This window comes from Mytilus trossulus, chromosome 13, assembly GCF_036588685.1.
Source record: "Mytilus trossulus isolate FHL-02 chromosome 13, PNRI_Mtr1.1.1.hap1, whole genome shotgun sequence".
NCBI lineage: Eukaryota > Metazoa > Mollusca > Bivalvia > Mytilida > Mytilidae > Mytilus > Mytilus trossulus.
Genome location: NC_086385.1, coordinates 46,546,594 through 46,563,788, shown reverse-complemented (window position 1 = coordinate 46,563,788; position 17,195 = coordinate 46,546,594). Strand labels below are relative to the sequence as shown.

The 17,195-nt window shown below is 32.8% G+C and overlaps 2 protein-coding genes across 2 annotated transcripts in view; both read left to right on the top strand.

The window, feature by feature from the left end:
• Window positions 1-17,195, top strand: part of LOC134694423 (uncharacterized) — a 153,613-nt gene that overhangs the window by 16,454 nt on the left and 119,964 nt on the right. The gene's annotated exons all lie outside the window — the stretch shown is intronic.
• Window positions 4,227-11,083, top strand: LOC134694586 (uncharacterized). The gene is made up of 5 exons (XM_063555609.1): window positions 4,227-4,387; window positions 5,177-5,264; window positions 8,399-8,445; window positions 8,932-8,959; window positions 9,796-11,083. Exons 1-5 carry the CDS (start codon window positions 4,258-4,260, stop codon window positions 10,577-10,579), a joined length of 1,077 nt encoding a protein of 358 aa, XP_063411679.1. The 5' UTR covers window positions 4,227-4,257; the 3' UTR covers window positions 10,580-11,083.

Below are 17,195 nucleotides of genomic sequence, written 5' to 3'. Positions count from 1 at the left end.
ACAAACAGTAGTATACGAATCAAAAATAACTCAAACAACTGAAAGACTAAACAAAAATAAACCCAACCAAAAACTGGGCGTTATCTCAGGTGGTCCGAAAGTATGGACAGATCTTGCTTGACATAAGGCACCTGTTGTGTTGCTTGTGTTAGTATAAACGTGATAATACGTGTAATTCGTTAGGTCACTACCATGAAAATGGGACGTGATTGTAGTTACGACATTAGAACATATTCATTATCATCTGTGAAACGGATATTCCAAAAAGGTAAAAGAAAAAATCGGTATGGCGTCCTTAAAACTTACGAAGGGATGATTCCGACTTCACTACTTGTATCAGTGTTATACGGAAAAACCTTAGTTTTATAATAATGGCAAAACAAATAATAAAAAATACGCGTAGTCGCAAATCCTATCAATTTGTGTCTGTGTATTTTAGATTTCGGTTTTAGTGTACAATTTAATTTGCTTGTTGTAGTCTTGTATAACTCTTAATTGATAAACGAGAAGGGAAATTCTTGCATAATTCAAATTCAAGAAAATGTGGGGTGAACGCTTAATAGAAAGCAGTAAAACAACAAAAAGAACCAAACAGTATCAGGAGGCCATCCTTCAGTCAAATAAATTTGTCAATACAAAATGTCAAAATATAAATCAACCAAAGTTCATTAAAAATGTGACTGAATTAGCTCGGAATAATAAACACAATCTTCACACACACACCCACCCCACAGTCTCGAAATTACATAACAAAAAACAAAGTAATGACACAACAATAACTGCTAACGAGGTTCCTTTGGACAGGCACATGGCAATGTTGAAAAGTATTTTTGCTTTTCCAAAGAATATAGTTCAGTGGTCATATAAATTGCATTTAAACTTACAGTTTAAATAAGTGAGCCTAGGACAATTTAGGAAATGTCTGTACCAAGTCAGGAATAAGACAGTTGTTTTCATTCTTTTGATGTGTTTGGGATTTTTATTTTGCCATTTGATAAGGTTCTTACCGTTTTAAATTTTCCTGGACGTTTGTTTTTTGTTGTTGTTTTTCTTTTTACTGTGTCAATCCCAATCTCGACAAAGAAAAGAAATCCATGTAACGAAAATACAATGAGGAAATCGTATGAACTCAATAATAAGCGAGACTGTGGGTGTCGACATGGTAAATTAAGGCGACAGCAGTTTGCCGATGTCTTAGATCTCGTTAATCGATCAGGAAAAGACAAATTGAAATAACAAACAAAACCTGAAAAAAACCTTTGAATATTTGAATGTGATGGCAAGGATTCACCATAGAACGTCTGTTATGAGAGTTCATAATTCGATTAATTAGGTTCTTGACCTTCTTAAATATAAGTATATATAAGTTATGAAAACGGTACATACGATGCTGAAATCTCTTAAATCGATATTGAAGAGACAAATCCAGGTAAGGATAAAACGTCAGGGTATCGCATTAACTCCAAAAAGGAACATGACCGACACGGTAAGCGTATCCTTCTTTGTATGCATCACTCGCCATGCAAATCCACACTCATTAACAACATTACAATCAATAACAGCACACAATCGATAAAACATCAACAATTATGGTATCTAAAGATTCATGACTGCTAGTGAGTTGAAAAAAAGTATTACAAAAAATCCAAACTCCAAGTGAAATTCAAAAAGAGGAAATTCATAAAAACTAATAAAACCAAACACTATAAACAGAACAAGTGAAACATAACTGTCATTTTCCTGACTTGGTAGTTATATTTTCCGACAGAGACACATACATATCGTATCGGTCAATCATTTTATGATGGTGACCATAAAACTGGTTAAGCGTTGATTATGCAAACGCAATGCATTAGGACATAGGGTATACAACTACTAAGAAATGCGAAATTGACAATTGAAAATAGTGTCAGTGTGGATTCATTTAAATTCGTTAGATATCATTTTTCGATGATTTCGTTATAACAGGAAAACCACGAATTTGAATGTTCAACGAATTGTAACTTTGCTGTATGATTAAAAATGCAGACTTTTGAAAAACAATGAAATCAAACATCCAAGAATTTATTTTCATAAATCCACGAAAATTGGTACCCACAAATTTAAATGAATTCACAGTATTATAATTCTTCCGATGTTTAAAAATTTCATTCCAATTAATAATAAAATCATTAAGATAAAGTTCGACAATTAAGTGAGCCTGTTTTTTGCTGTTGGGCACTCATTTGTGTCCATTTTCACCCAGAATACCTGAGATCGTTCCCAGTTTGTGGTGGCGTTTGTGTTAATCAGAAATTTTGCGCTTTAGTGTTTTATAGACTGTTTTTTGTTTTGTTCATGCAACTGTTTTTTTTTCCCTTTAATGTCTCTTTTTGACTGTTTTTGGTATCATCTTGATCGAATTTATGTTTAAACTATGCTGGATTGATTTTTTTTCTTTTTCACAGTAAATTTAAACATTATATTTGACAGACAATGGAACATTTACTACCTATACTACACAAAAACAAAATTGGAGTGAATCTGTGCAATTTTGTAAAACACAAGACGGGTTGATGATTTCTGCAGATAATGTTATTAATGGAAGCTTACTAAACGTACCAGATGGTACATACTGGGTGTTTAGTCGCATAACTGTACAAGGTAACTATGAAATCGATATGATATGAAATATGGCCAATTTCAAATAAACATGTATTACTGAGGACTATTTAAAAAAAATCTGTATTGGTTTATGTTAATATGACGATTCATAACACATATAATGGGTAGATGATAATTAATGTCTAAAATATTGTATGCCCTATAAAGAAAAACAGATATAGGCACACCTCATCTTCCTATATCTATCTAGGAGCTATACATTTGTTTATGTATCTATTTACATACTGAAACAGTTCGATTTAGTTTTTGGCTAAATATCTGCCATTCGATGCCAAATTATTATTTGTTTTTTAATTTTTAACATTGTATCGAAATTGTGTTCAACAGCAATATTGTAGCAGTAGACCATACTATAGAAACATTTCAAGTATATTACAAAAAGGAGGCGAACGATACCAAAGGGATATTCAAACTCCTAATTAAAAAAAAATGACAATGACATGGGAAAACATATAAAACAACTAAAACACCAACATAGGAGCTAAACATTTGTTTTTGTATCTATTTACTTACTGTAACAGTTCGATTTAGTTTTGGCTAAATATATGCCATTCGATACCAAATTAAACAAAATTCTTTAAAAATGTAAACACTGTATCGAAGTTGTCCTTAGCAGCAATATAGAAGCACAAGAACATTATTATAGAAAATCTTCAACTGCATTACAAAAAAGAGGCAAAAGATACCAAAGGGATATTCAATTGCAAAAGTGAAAACAAAATGACAATTACATGGCAAAACAAATAAAACAACCAAAATACAAGCGTAACATAGAAAAATAAATAATGAGCAACATCATACTGGGATGTTCTAAGGTGCTCTGGAAGCATAAGCTAAGTCTTGTCCAAATTTGGCCCCCGCCGTGTTGATCTTTCAGATATAACTGAGCGATGTCTAATTCAATGGGTCGTATTCACTGAAAGATTATGGAACCAATTCGTTATCATCTGTGACAGATATTCTATAAGTTAAAAATGTTTTCAACTGCATCACATGGAACTTTCGTTCTGGTGGCTTCTTTGATAGCAGCAACCTTCATCATGTTCATTACGAAAATAATGATAAGTAATGCAAGCTCTAAAATATGGTATCAATTGGGAGATACATACTCCATATACAGGCGTTGCTGAAATATTGTACATAAAAATTAAAACATTACAATTAGGGAACTGAAATCAAATCATATCTTTTGTTTATGAAGTGTTGTCCTCTAACGACCTGCGTTATCAATCTATATATGTAAGTAAAGATAGGAGGCAGACTTATCTGTATAACTGTTATAAAGAATTCTCATAGTCATGTTGATTTAAACAAATTGCTGATTTTTAAAACAGATTGAGTACGGCTTTCAGAAATAACACAAAAACAGACCAAAAGACGAAAACAAACGCAACACCGCCAGAAAGTCGTCGTCTGTAAAACGGAAAATTAGTTCATTTCTTCCCGATATAGATTAAAACAACACACATAAGCATACTTAAATACTGTAAGTGTGTTCTAGCATATACAAACTGAGCTTAAACTACTAACCATCTTTTAGCTTTTGTTGACAATTACTTCTGTGTAGCGTCCATCATTGAAAATGGCAAGAAAATGAAACCTTTAGTTGAATCATGTGATGTTAAACTTCCTGTTACATGTAGAGTTGGTAGCGCTGATCGTTTGGGTTACGGATTTTCAACTGAGAAATGTGACACCACAACAACTATTGAAAACATTTCAGGTAAATGATCAAATAAACAGAAGTAAATTTGTTCTTGAATACAACAAATGTGCAATACGAAAGTTAAACATTTCCTTGTTTTATGTTTTTAGAAGTATTGGAACCGTATACATGCATATGTTATAATTTGTGTTGATAATTAAGTTAAGTCGAACACATGAGACGAAAAGAAATCCTGAAATGCATTTGTGATTCTCTTTTAAAGATCCAATTATACAGTTTTATGTCATTAATACTATACGCTCACAGTTTTTTTTTTTTTTAATGGTAATTTTATCGAAAAATGCAAAATAATTAACACACCAAACAGATAAGTGAAACTTTACAAATGTTTTCACACGATATTCAGAAAATTGAGAGCCAGATTTTATTTATATGTTTTGAAAGGGAAAAGGGGCGGGTAATATGGATGAATACGGATCGCCTACAATTTCCAAATTATTGACTAAAAAACCCCACAGAATGTACAATAAAAAGGTTCTCAAAATCTTTTTCCCCGTTCGATTATCTCAATAATTACCGAAAGCACATATTATAGATATATGTAGGAAGATGTAGTATAAGTGACAATGAGACAATTCTCCATCCAAATAACAAATATGTATGAATTTGCTATATAAAAGTGAATTTTCAAATTGCATACCGACTTTGTTTTATACTTTTTCTTCTTTGATTATCTTAATAATTATAGGAATACATATATATGTGTGTAATTGTTAAATAAAAGCAATTTATCAAATTGCATGCGGACTTTGATTCCAATTTTGTACTTTATTTAAATTATTTCAGTCCTCTCTCAATCACTGACTCAACAAAATGTGATAATTATAATTGCCATTGGAAGTACTGGATTCATTTGTATGGTTTTAGTTGTTACGTAAGTATGTCTATCATTTTTCTGCGATACCACCCATCTACTGTCCCGTTTTCTCCACACACACAGACACACACACACACACGCACACCAATTATAGAAAATGATATTGAGTAATACATCTGAAATACTCAAGATCATCTTCAAATTTTTGTGTGTGTGTGTGTTGCGAAAAGGGGACAATGTGGTACCTTTTTAAGACCCATATTGGCATCAAACTTGACAGAATTTATTTTGTATCTGCATGACAACGAATGAAATTTTCCATCCATTTTTTCGTCTAAAAGATTTTTAAGTGACAACTGCAATAAGCATCCGTTTCTTCTCCTAATCGCCAGTTTAAATTAAATGAAACTTTCCCCCAATCTTGTAATGCAGTTGTACAACTTATATATATTGTTTTTTCCGTGAGCAAACCATTGACTTTGCCATTAACATGATTTGTTTATCTTGAGATAACCACTTTAAAGTCGCAAATCCCCCTAAACACTTTTCTTGAATAAATAAAAACTTTCTCAGAATTGTAACAATATAAATCAAAATATGTACCTCCTAAATTATGCATATTTAGTTTTTTATATTTAAATATGTTACGGTTTATCTTTAAGTTCCTACACTTAACATTGATTTAGGTAGAAGCGCGGAAATATTTTTTAGGGTTTGGTAAGGCGCATTGCGTTTGCGCGATTTAATAAAAGAATCCATTTGCGCCACAATTAAGGTTATACTTTATTTGCGCCATTTTACTTTAATTTGATTACCTTTTTACTTTTGATTACCTTTTTTCTTTTGAATACCTTTTTACTTTTGATCAACTTTTTTCTTTTGTTTACCTTTTTACTTTTGATTACCTTTTTTGTTTTTGAATACCTTTTTACTTTTGATCAGCTTTTTTCTTTTGTTTAACCTTTTTACTTTTGATTACCTTTTTTCTTTTGACTACACTTTTACTTTTAATTACCTTAACCGTATTTGGCACAACTTTTTGGAATTTTTGATCCTCAATGTTCTGCAACTTTTTCCTTGTTTGGCTTGATAATTATTTTGTTTTGAGCGTCACTGATGAATCTTATGTAGATGAAACTCGCGTCTGGCGTATCAAATTAAAATCATGGTACTTATAACGAAAAATTTAAATATCCTTTGCTCTTTAAAGGTTGTCTCTACAGTATTCCCTCTGGATAATTGAGTTAATTCATATTTTTTCTGATCCAAAAATTAGAGTCACTTAAAATTAGAATTATGGGTTATGTTTATATATTTGAGCTGTCAAGATAGACATATCTGTAATTTGTGACGACCACACATATAGGTTATCACATGTTCTGAAAAATGGAGACAAGTCATTTAGGTGTACAAAAAAAAGTTTGAAAAAGCAGATTATTTACTGATATAGACTGCAGTTCGGCGATGGGAGACTATCTTTGAATAAATATTTTATGCACATAAGAGGCAAAATTTCCAAACATGAATACATCAGGACCGCCGCTAAGACGTTTTGTGACAGAACAGACTGATATATACATATACGTTTCTTTTTTTGTTTATATAGATTAGACCGTTGGTTTCCCCGTTTGAATGGTTTTACACTAGTAATTTTTGGCCCTTTATAGCTTGTTGTTCGGTGTGAGACAAGGCACCGTGTTGAAGGCCGTACATTGACCTATAATGGTTTATTTTTATAAATTGTTATTTGGATGGAGAGTTGTCTCATTGGCACTCACAACACATCTTCCTATATATACTTTACTATAACGTTAAGTGCTGAGGACTTATATTTGGGTTTTATGATCACTTGAATTATAACAGAACACTGTTTAAACAACGTTTTAACAGAACTATTGTTGTTTTATGATGACTGATTTCTGAAGAATATGTTTGATTATTCAAACAAAAACTGCAAATGAAAGGTTTCAGTTTTGATTCAAATGAAATATTGTTATTAGCGCAAACAATATATTTTTTTTTATCGCAAAAGCAATGCACAGGTTTGGTGGAAGAACAAACATGTATTTCTAGTACAGTAAAACAATTCTGGATAACTTTATCTTCACGTTTTTTCACATTGCCCTTCCGACACATAAAGAAGTATACAATTAAAAAGAAAATATCTTTCTTTGGTCTTATCCGTTTAAATACATAACAAAGAAAGAAAGAAAAAAGAGTACTAAACACACAAGAACTTAAAAGAAAAAAATAATTCACAAAAGGACTTGAAAAGCATCGAAAGCAAAGAAACCCTGAAAATAATACAAAGTTTGGTCAACAGAATCCTCACACGAACCGATTGTGAATACTGTTGAAATATAAGGGTAACTGTTTTTTTCTCTCCTGCGTTACCCGTCGTGCTAAGTATTGTAACTTAAAATGTATTGCTATATTTAACTCGGTGAGATCATAATCGAAATAAGATCACTGGACTGTGACTACTCGATTTAAGGTAGCTGGCTTGTCATGTTATGGAATTTTGGTAAGATTTTCGGAATCCTCTGGTTTTATCCATTTGAATGCACTAACAAATTTTGCCCGGTGACCCCCATTTTTCTTTTTATGATTCTTTTACATGTATAATGATGAGCTGTCTGTTTAAGTCTTTTAAAATTTTAATTACTTTTTAATTGTTTTTGAGGATTTTTACTTGTCAATGATAAGGCCATGAAAAGTCAAGAGAGAACAATTTCCCACCAAAATTTCAATGGCTATCATATCGAAAACGATATATTTTTTTTTGTTCTTTGAATTCCTTTATTAATCCCCTATTAATATAAACTAGTGTTTCGAAAAGTTTATTACTTTGAAACTGAGAAGCGAACTACCTTAACATATGAATGGGGTGTACTAGTATATTGAATAATGGTTATCCAGAACATGACGGCATTACCTTTACGTTATAAAACATTTTTTTTCTTGTATTTTTGTAACATGCACAATAAATATTTGTTTAATTTATCTACCATGCATTTGTGTTTATATCATAGTAGCACACCCTCCAAAGCAGGAATACTAATCATTCATACACCCCCTCCACCCCATCCAAATAAATAGTCTTGATATATATAATAATAAGCGAAAAGAAATTAAAAACGTATATGATGAAACTAATACAGAAGTTTTAAAAAACAATTTTTCAATTGTAGATTTCTGATTTTTAAGCGCAGAAGTGTGAAGAATAAAAACTACTCAGGTGAGAGGTTAAATTCATGAATACAAACGGGTGTTGAAACATATACGAGCATGAGATACTATCAACGACAAGAATAACCAACAAACATTGGAAGGGCAATATATAGTCTACTAAAATATATATATGTCTGTATATAAAGTCAACCTATTTGGTTTATATTCTCTTTTGTTATATATAGCCGGTAAACTGTTTCGTTTCGTAAACATCATTGGCTTTTGAATATTCTGCTATGAGCTTTCCCGATTACGATAAATCAAAGTCAGCGCCTCAGAAGCATGAAAAGCATAATGTGTTGTTTTCATTTTTTTGAAAGTCTAGATTACCCGAGGAAAAAATATTTGTTATGCAAATCATAATGTTCATATGGGAGTAAAGTAACAAAATGAAAAAACGAACTCCAAGGAAAATTTAAAACGCATATGAGAAATCAAGATTACCACTATTTCTAAACAAAAATGGCAATTCAGGTATACAATTTTGTTTCAGGTAATCCTCAACATTCGAAACACGACAGGTAAGTTTTAATGTTTTAATGTTTTAAACTTGATTAGATCGAACGTGTCGGTATATGTTTAAAAGAGGCAAAAAGTAAAATAACAAAAATACTGAACTCCTAGAAAAATTAAAAACGGTAAGTCCCTACAAACACTCAAACGCATGCATGATAACAACTGGCATAGTCCTGACTTAGCACAGGCATTGTCTTATGTAGAGAATGGTGGGATCGCACCCGGTTTTATAGCTGGCTAAACGTCTCAATTGTATGACAGTTGTATCAAATAATACCAAACGCACAAATCGTTGATAATTATGCAACACCATGGCAAAAAGACAAAGAACGACGAGAAGGCAAATAACACCATTATACACACAACATAGAAAACTAAAAACTAAAGGAAGCCAACCCCTAAATAACCTGATCTCCGATACAGTGATGTAAATATACTTGAGATCAATATATCTCAGGATCAAAGTTATGAAGAGATACGCGCGTAAGAGAAGCGGTTCATGTTCATGATGTTGTTCAGTCTTTAGTGTTCTATTGTGTTTTGTGTACTTTAATTGTTCGTCTTTTGGTGTTTCTCTATTTTAGCCATGTCGTTGTCTGTTTATTTTCGACGTACAAGTTTGAGTTTGAATGTCCCTCTGGTATTTTTCGTTACTCTTAATTTCAATTTTTTATTTTTCGAAAGTTCCTGACCGAGCATGTCCATGATCAAGGTATGACTAATAACCTTTGTGTTCGTTTAACATACACATACCAATCAATAATGGAGCATAACACAGTCCAAACCATTATTCAAAAAGATTGTAGTACATGTACATCTTCTCACTTATTTGATTTTGTAGGAAAGATTCGAACACGCATGTTTATAACATGACACAAGGCAACGATGATGACGATTTGAATCCAACAAGAAAAGAGATACATGTGCATACCACGACCCAAGACAAAGATTATGACGATGTGGATCCAAATAGCATGGAGATGCGTGTTTATACCACGACCAAAGACAATGATTATGACGATGTGGATCCAAATAGAATGGAGATGCGTAAGCGTGTTTATACCACGACCCAAGCCAAAGATTATGACGATTTGGATCCAAATAGAAAGGAGATGCATGTTTATACCACGACACATGAAAAAGATTATGACGATCTGAATCCAAATAGAAAGGAGATGCATGTTTATACCATGACCCAGTCCAAAGATTATGACGATTTGGATCCAAATAGAAAGGAAATGCATGTGTATACCACGACACACGAAAAAGATTATGACGATCTGGATCCAAATAGAAAGGGGATGCATGTTTATACCACGACACAAGACAAAGATTATGACGATTTGGATCCAAATAGAAAGGAGATGCATGTGTATACCACAACCCAATCCAAAGATTATGACGATTTGGATCCAAATAGAAAGGAGATGCATGTGTATACCACGACACATGAAAAAGATTATGACGATCTGGATCCAAATAGAAAGGAGATGCATGTTTATACCACGACACAAGGCAAAGATTATGACGATTTGGATCCAAATAGGAAAGAGATGCACGTTTATACAACGACACAAGACAATACTTCTGGGTATTATACCACGATACATGCAGACAATAATTAATTTCAGCTTGTACTGTTGATTCGTCAATTTTCGTTGGTACCTATTCAAGGTGATCGAGGAAAGATTGTATTTTTTTTGTATAATGTATTTTATGTCTTGCCTAATTTGTATAAAAGACTATATGAAACTGTCTTTCGATGATCATATGTACCTATGGGTCACCTTTCCCCGCGATAATTGGTACTCCACAAGTAACAATGATTCGACAGTAATTGCAAATTTAATTGCTCTTTGTAAATACAGCTGTTTCTCAAACCACGCCTGGGGAGATATATAATATTCATAGATAACTTGATTTATTCACATACTGGTTCCCAGACATGATCTCTATGTTTCATTTCAAAGAGACATATCTTGAGACTGTTACCGGTATACAAATATACTTTTGTGGTGAAAAATTCATTATGAAGTAAGCAAAAAATGAGGTAGGGGTTGTACATAATTTTAGTATAAGTTTAAACTCTGACAAGTTCATGGCATATACATGTTAAAAATATGCCGCACAGCGTTATGTTTCAACCTTTGAATAAAATAGTAATGCATCTCAACTTTGCGTTCTGGGATATTATTTTTCACGAAAATTCATAGTAAAAGTGTCACAGTTTTAGCCGCAAAGGAAGTTCCTAAGGGAAATTGCATTGTCTATAGTTACAGAAATTCATACTTAAGTTCCAGTCTTTGTAAAAATCAGGCAATTTAGGTAAAATTCAAAACATGATCAGAAAAAAAACCATTGAGCTAATCATGCTATTTCATACTAACCATGATTCTGAGTCAAAAATTATTAGTCTTTCGTTTGTGTGTGTCTGGTAATATCAAATAACTCGATTAGAAAATTGGTTAGAAAGATAACAAATTACAGAGTTATCTCCCCTTATTTGTTAATTTCTAGTGCATTTAAACCAAATTGTATCTTCTATTACCAGAACAGAAAACGGAAATGGATGTTATTTGTGTGCATAACTACAAATTATGAACTGAAATCAATGTCAAATTGGGTGGGTTTTTTTGGTCATGTTTTCACCACTGCCTGATTCTTAGGCTGACTGGTACTTAATTCGTGTCTGATTCTATGTATGTTGGAGCATTGAAATTGAAAGTACTTACATTATGCTGTTCTGACTTAATTAATTTAGTCCTGTGTGATAATAAAGGTAGTGGGCTTAAAAATTCAGAGAAACAATTGCGACATTTGAAATGATGGTATTAAATTTATATTCATTCACATTGTTAAAGTATAGCTTAGATATCATATTGAAATACATGTATTTCTAACGTACGTTTTTTTTCTTTCTCCATCATACATGTACGCAACATAAGACAGCACGTTGTAAAAAGTGTTTATGAAAAATATGAGCACATGTACTAAAAAGGTTAAATAAAGAAAAACTTTATTCCACAAAACACTACACAAAACACTTGATCATATCGAACAATAGTTACAGCCGTGTGTTGCTAATGGGAAACAGTCCTCTCTGTTTTCATGTATGAAGAGTGTGTTTTCAGGTTGGATCATCAGTCCGTACGTCCGTTTATCCGTTCGTTCGTCTCATATCATGGAAGTTAAACTATGGTCACATGAACTTTAAACTTAATTCACATGTTCATTATTCACATGTTCATTATTCACATGTTCATTATGATATGAATCTTCTCTAGAATATACTGGTAAGCCAAATAAGGGTTTAGACCCAGATTTAAAAAACAATGACATTCAAAATGGAAATGTGAAACTGCGAGTGGATCATGGTGTCCTAGGGACAAACATTCTTCTGTTTTTATTTGTTTTTGTTGTTGGTAAATTCCGCGACTTATAAGACGTTACCATGTCTAGGAGGTTCACCGAATATCCAATAATGGATAAAAGTACAAAATAAAGAGCAATAATAAATCAAAAATAGAAAAATATAGGATGTTAACATATGAAGATATTTGAATAATTTGCAAAATGGATAAAAAATAGTAAACAAAATGGTATAAAAAATAAAAGAATTAAGAAAGGAAGACCACTTAACCAGACCATCAGAACTTATACTATGGGTTTAATATTTTTCATTTTATTTTGTTGCTTTTACTCATTGTTGAAGGCCTTACACTGATCTTTAGCTGTTAAGTTCTGTGATAGTGGCCTCTTGTGAGAGTTTCTTTTTATTCTCTCTACACAATTCGGGTAATAATGTCTGAATTACATTGTGTAGATCTTAAACGTAAATAAATTTAAACATGACCTCTTTTTGGGATGTCAAGAATTATCGTGCAGATCGCAGTAAGTAATGTTCAAAACAATCGTGGTGAGGTCGTGGCGAAATCGGGTCGTAGTAGAGACGTAGTTACAACGCAATAATGTCGTGGTAAGATAACAAAGATTGCTATACCATCGTAGCGACAGATTATCGAAGCCCCGATTACGATCTCACAGCGACTTAACTACGACCTCACTTCGACCATCACGCGACCCAAACATGCTTCCAAACTATACCACGTTTATACCACGTTGTTAAAGACCATAGTATGTTTTAACGACTTCCATGCCTTCCTCATGACGATGTTCATACTACGATCATGCTCATTCTCATTGTCATGTCAAGGTTTTGTTTGTCTATATATAATTTGAACCTCTTGTCCTTATCTCCAATGGCTCAATCATTCTTCACACATCTGTGTCATCCCTACTATCGTTCACTTAAGCATCGTCATTTGATCTTGATGGAGCAGTAAGAAGTTGTGATTGGGGTTGAATTGGTAAATCAGACATCTCTACTTGATAAGATTCGTTACTATTAGATCTCCCACTGACTTCACCTTTACCCTTATATAGATTTTGGTGGCATGACTGCTTTGTTTCCGAGAAAACAGTATTCACATGGAACACGATATTGACGTTATTGCTGGGAGCGTAGTAAGATCGCGTTATGATCGTAGTATGGTTGTGCTATAATCGCAGTATAAGTGTTGTAAGATCATGTTGAAATTGGAAACATCGTGTTATGGTCGTAGTGAGGACGTGATGACCGTAGAAAGATGGTGATAATCGTAGTGAGGTCGCAGTATAAGCGTTGTTAGAACGTGGTATAATCGTAGCGGGATCGTTGTTGAAGACAATGAAGCAGCGTGACTGAAACGAAAATGATCATGTAAATGGCGCTCATACTGCGAGCTTACAAGGATCGGAATTTATTTTAGATCGCGGTGAGTGTGATGCGATCGTCATGATCGTGGTCAAGTAGGACTGGATGCTCCTATCAACATGGTTTCAGTGCAATATAGTTCGCAAGGTTTCTGTAAATTCTGATTATGAAATTGCTTCGATCTCCGTATATTAGAACGACCATTTAATCCAAGGGAGAAAATGGTTTATGTTTGGTTTTAAAAAAAAATATTCTGATCCCCAATTTGATGAATGAAATATTGTGGTTAAGCAGATGACAAAACACGTAATCTGATTCAAATTATTTCCCTATACCTTATAATGTTAAGTTATGCAAAAATAAATTCAGATTGATAGCGTCAAAAATCTGAAAACAATACAATTCTGACTCCGACTTAAAACCATAACCCGTTATGTAACAACTATGTCAATAAAACAATGTCCTCTCTGGTTTCATATATTTAATATGACGTATTTTCTTATCTCTATTCCTTTGACATGTTAAATGTAGTAATAACGGCTTTATAGAAGGGTGCCAAATCAACAAATCTGATCAATTTTCCTTAACGGAATAACACTTGGCTATATTCTATATCATTGGAAAGAGGAGAGCAAGCCTCATCGAAATACTATTATCGACGTTGTCTGCCGTGGTCACGTTTTTTTTTAAATGAGGGTCAAAGGTCAAAGCAAAAATTCCAGAAACATGCATAGTCCCATTTATATAGCTTTTTTTTCTCCTACGTATATGCGTTGTGAGCAAAATAAAAACAACTAATTTATAGAAAATTTATCTTTTGTATCTACATTTAGAACTTTTTTATATGTTTATCTCCAAATGTGACTTTAGATTGACTTTTTTGCATATACTGTGCTAATTGGAAATTTTCGAACGGCTGACCTTGTCCGATTTCAAGTATTCAATTCATTACAAGTAAGAGTTAAAGAAGTTTTTTTTTATTATTGACCTTAATAATTTTTCGAAAACAAAATGAGTTTTTCACGTCTTTTGATTATAAGGTGTTCGTCAATTTCTAGGTAAAAATCAAATTTCTGTAATTGGGTGTGAAAGAGTATATATAAATGATTCGTTTCGAAATTTATGTTACATTAACGTTGAACTTGTTTGAAAATAAAGTTCTGTGTATAGCTTTACTTTACGGAAGTAAAAATTACTTCAAACAGAGAAACAAGGGGGGTTAAATATATGAAAACAACTTACTATTAAAATCAGGGAAAATCTTGCATATACAGATGACTAAATGAGCAACAATTGGCTACAATGTTTACAAGTATTCCAAAAATATACTAATAGTGGAGTGAGTTATGTACAGCACCGATGTATTTTATAAACAGTTGCTAACAAAAAAGGCGTGAGAAACCAAAACTTATAAATTGAAGACAAGCTGACAATAGCATGGCAAATATTCGAAAAAAAAAACAAATAGAAAATGATGATCTAATCTAGTATTACCTACTACGTTCTATGGTCTTCTGTAGTTTAAAGCAGCCAACCACGTCAAGGACACATACCATATGGCAGGATTTTTTTCTTCTTACATATCTTTCCCTACTAGATTTTTTTTTACTTTATTTCCCACGATTTCAAAATTGAGTTGATGTTTTATTTGTTGTTTAGAAAATATTATGGACAGCTTGATTTTCTTTCCTTTGCTTAAAATGATTAATAAGGTACTAACAGAACATGAAATCTTATATGTATCGTCATCTTCGTCGTCATCAATTTTTCTTACTGCAACCAAACGAGTTTTTACATTTTGACATATGTAATTTGTCTGACATGGGCATAAATCTTTACATAATAGATTTTTTTCGAAGCAAATGCAACCCTTTAAAAACACAGATTTGCCCTTACAAGAACAAGCTAAATCTTGCAAAAAGTAACATGACATCTGACCTTCGGGATAGACGGACACAAGTTTTTCTTCTTTTCCCTTCGGAACTAAAGAGGAGAATGTTAGGGTAGTGTTGCTATATGGGAAGACATCAAACATGTGTCTGGAGTGAAGCTCTTATTTCACGTACATTTTGTTTACAAGTAGATTAACAAAGAGCAAGTTTGACAAATGAGTCATTTTAATTGTAGCCAATTTTACCCATGATTTGATTAGGTCACTATGATCTGTTTTGAGTTTTGACTTGAGATCCTACAACTGAAAAAAGACATTAAGAGCTGCATCTAAAGATTCATCTAAATCAGTGACAAAACGAAAGTCCAATTGCAATAGTGGAAGGTCGTGGACATCGGACCATCGCTAATTTGAACCCATGTGTCACAATTCAATTCGAAAGGTCTGACAAATTAGTCCTTTAATACTTTAAAAGTAGTGCGTTTACCGATCCCAGACAGGGATGACAATGTATCGCATCCTGTAACGGCATTTGTAGCTGGTAGAATGTTACAGATGTCAGACTAGAGACTTTTACATATTTCGTGGACAGGTATACAGCAGCGCAAATCGTGTTAGCAAGTTATAGTGCCTGTTTGAAACCATAGCTCTTTCGTTTGCTGCATGGAAGGAAAGTAATGAACGCATAAGAACATCGGTATCTGATGTCTTTATCTTTATCCTTCTCTTCATTCCTTTCACATCAAACTCTTTGATTACATGAATAGCATGTAAAATCATACTAGTATCCACTTCATCGTGGGTACAAAATAATTCTTCAAATCTAAATACTACTCCTGAGCAGATTTAGGGTCAATGGAAGTGCAAGCTATACAAATGACTTCATCATGTGTAATAGTAGCTGTTTATCTACAACGATGCTGAACAATCAATCGCCTGTTTTTTTTCTCATCGACTGTAAGTAAACTTTTTCCAGTCAGGAATTTGACGACTTTCTATATATGAAACACTTTAACAGACGAACAATAACTTGATTCAGCTTTAAAAAAACTGCAGATGTGTCTGTTAGTGTAATATAGCAATAATGGTGGTACAATATATAGTAATCATCAGTACGAAGGTGTTATATGTCGGAAGCATAGGGCAATATGCTAAAGTGTACATGATATTTCCGTGCTCCCATAGCAACGATATAGGTTTTGTTTGTGCTCATTCCTTGTACAAGCAATTCAGTAGAAGAACCTGACATAGAACATTGTATTTCGTTCCTTCTTCGTTAAGGGTTAAATGATCACATTTTATCAGGAATGTGAATGTGTGCCATATTTCGGGTCTGAAACGTAACCCAAGAATTTCATTTATTATATATTACAATAATGACAAAACTATTAATTAAACAACAAACAATTAAAGTTATAAAACCCAACAAAAAATATTTCCTAAAAAAAATCAACGATCTTCAAACATACTGGACTATTCAAAACATACAAATCGACCATACAACAAGCAACAAATAGAAATGAAGTTAGTAGCAATTGTACTACTAATGACCTGACAGTGTAAGCTACAAAACGATTAACAGCACGAGATGAGGCGT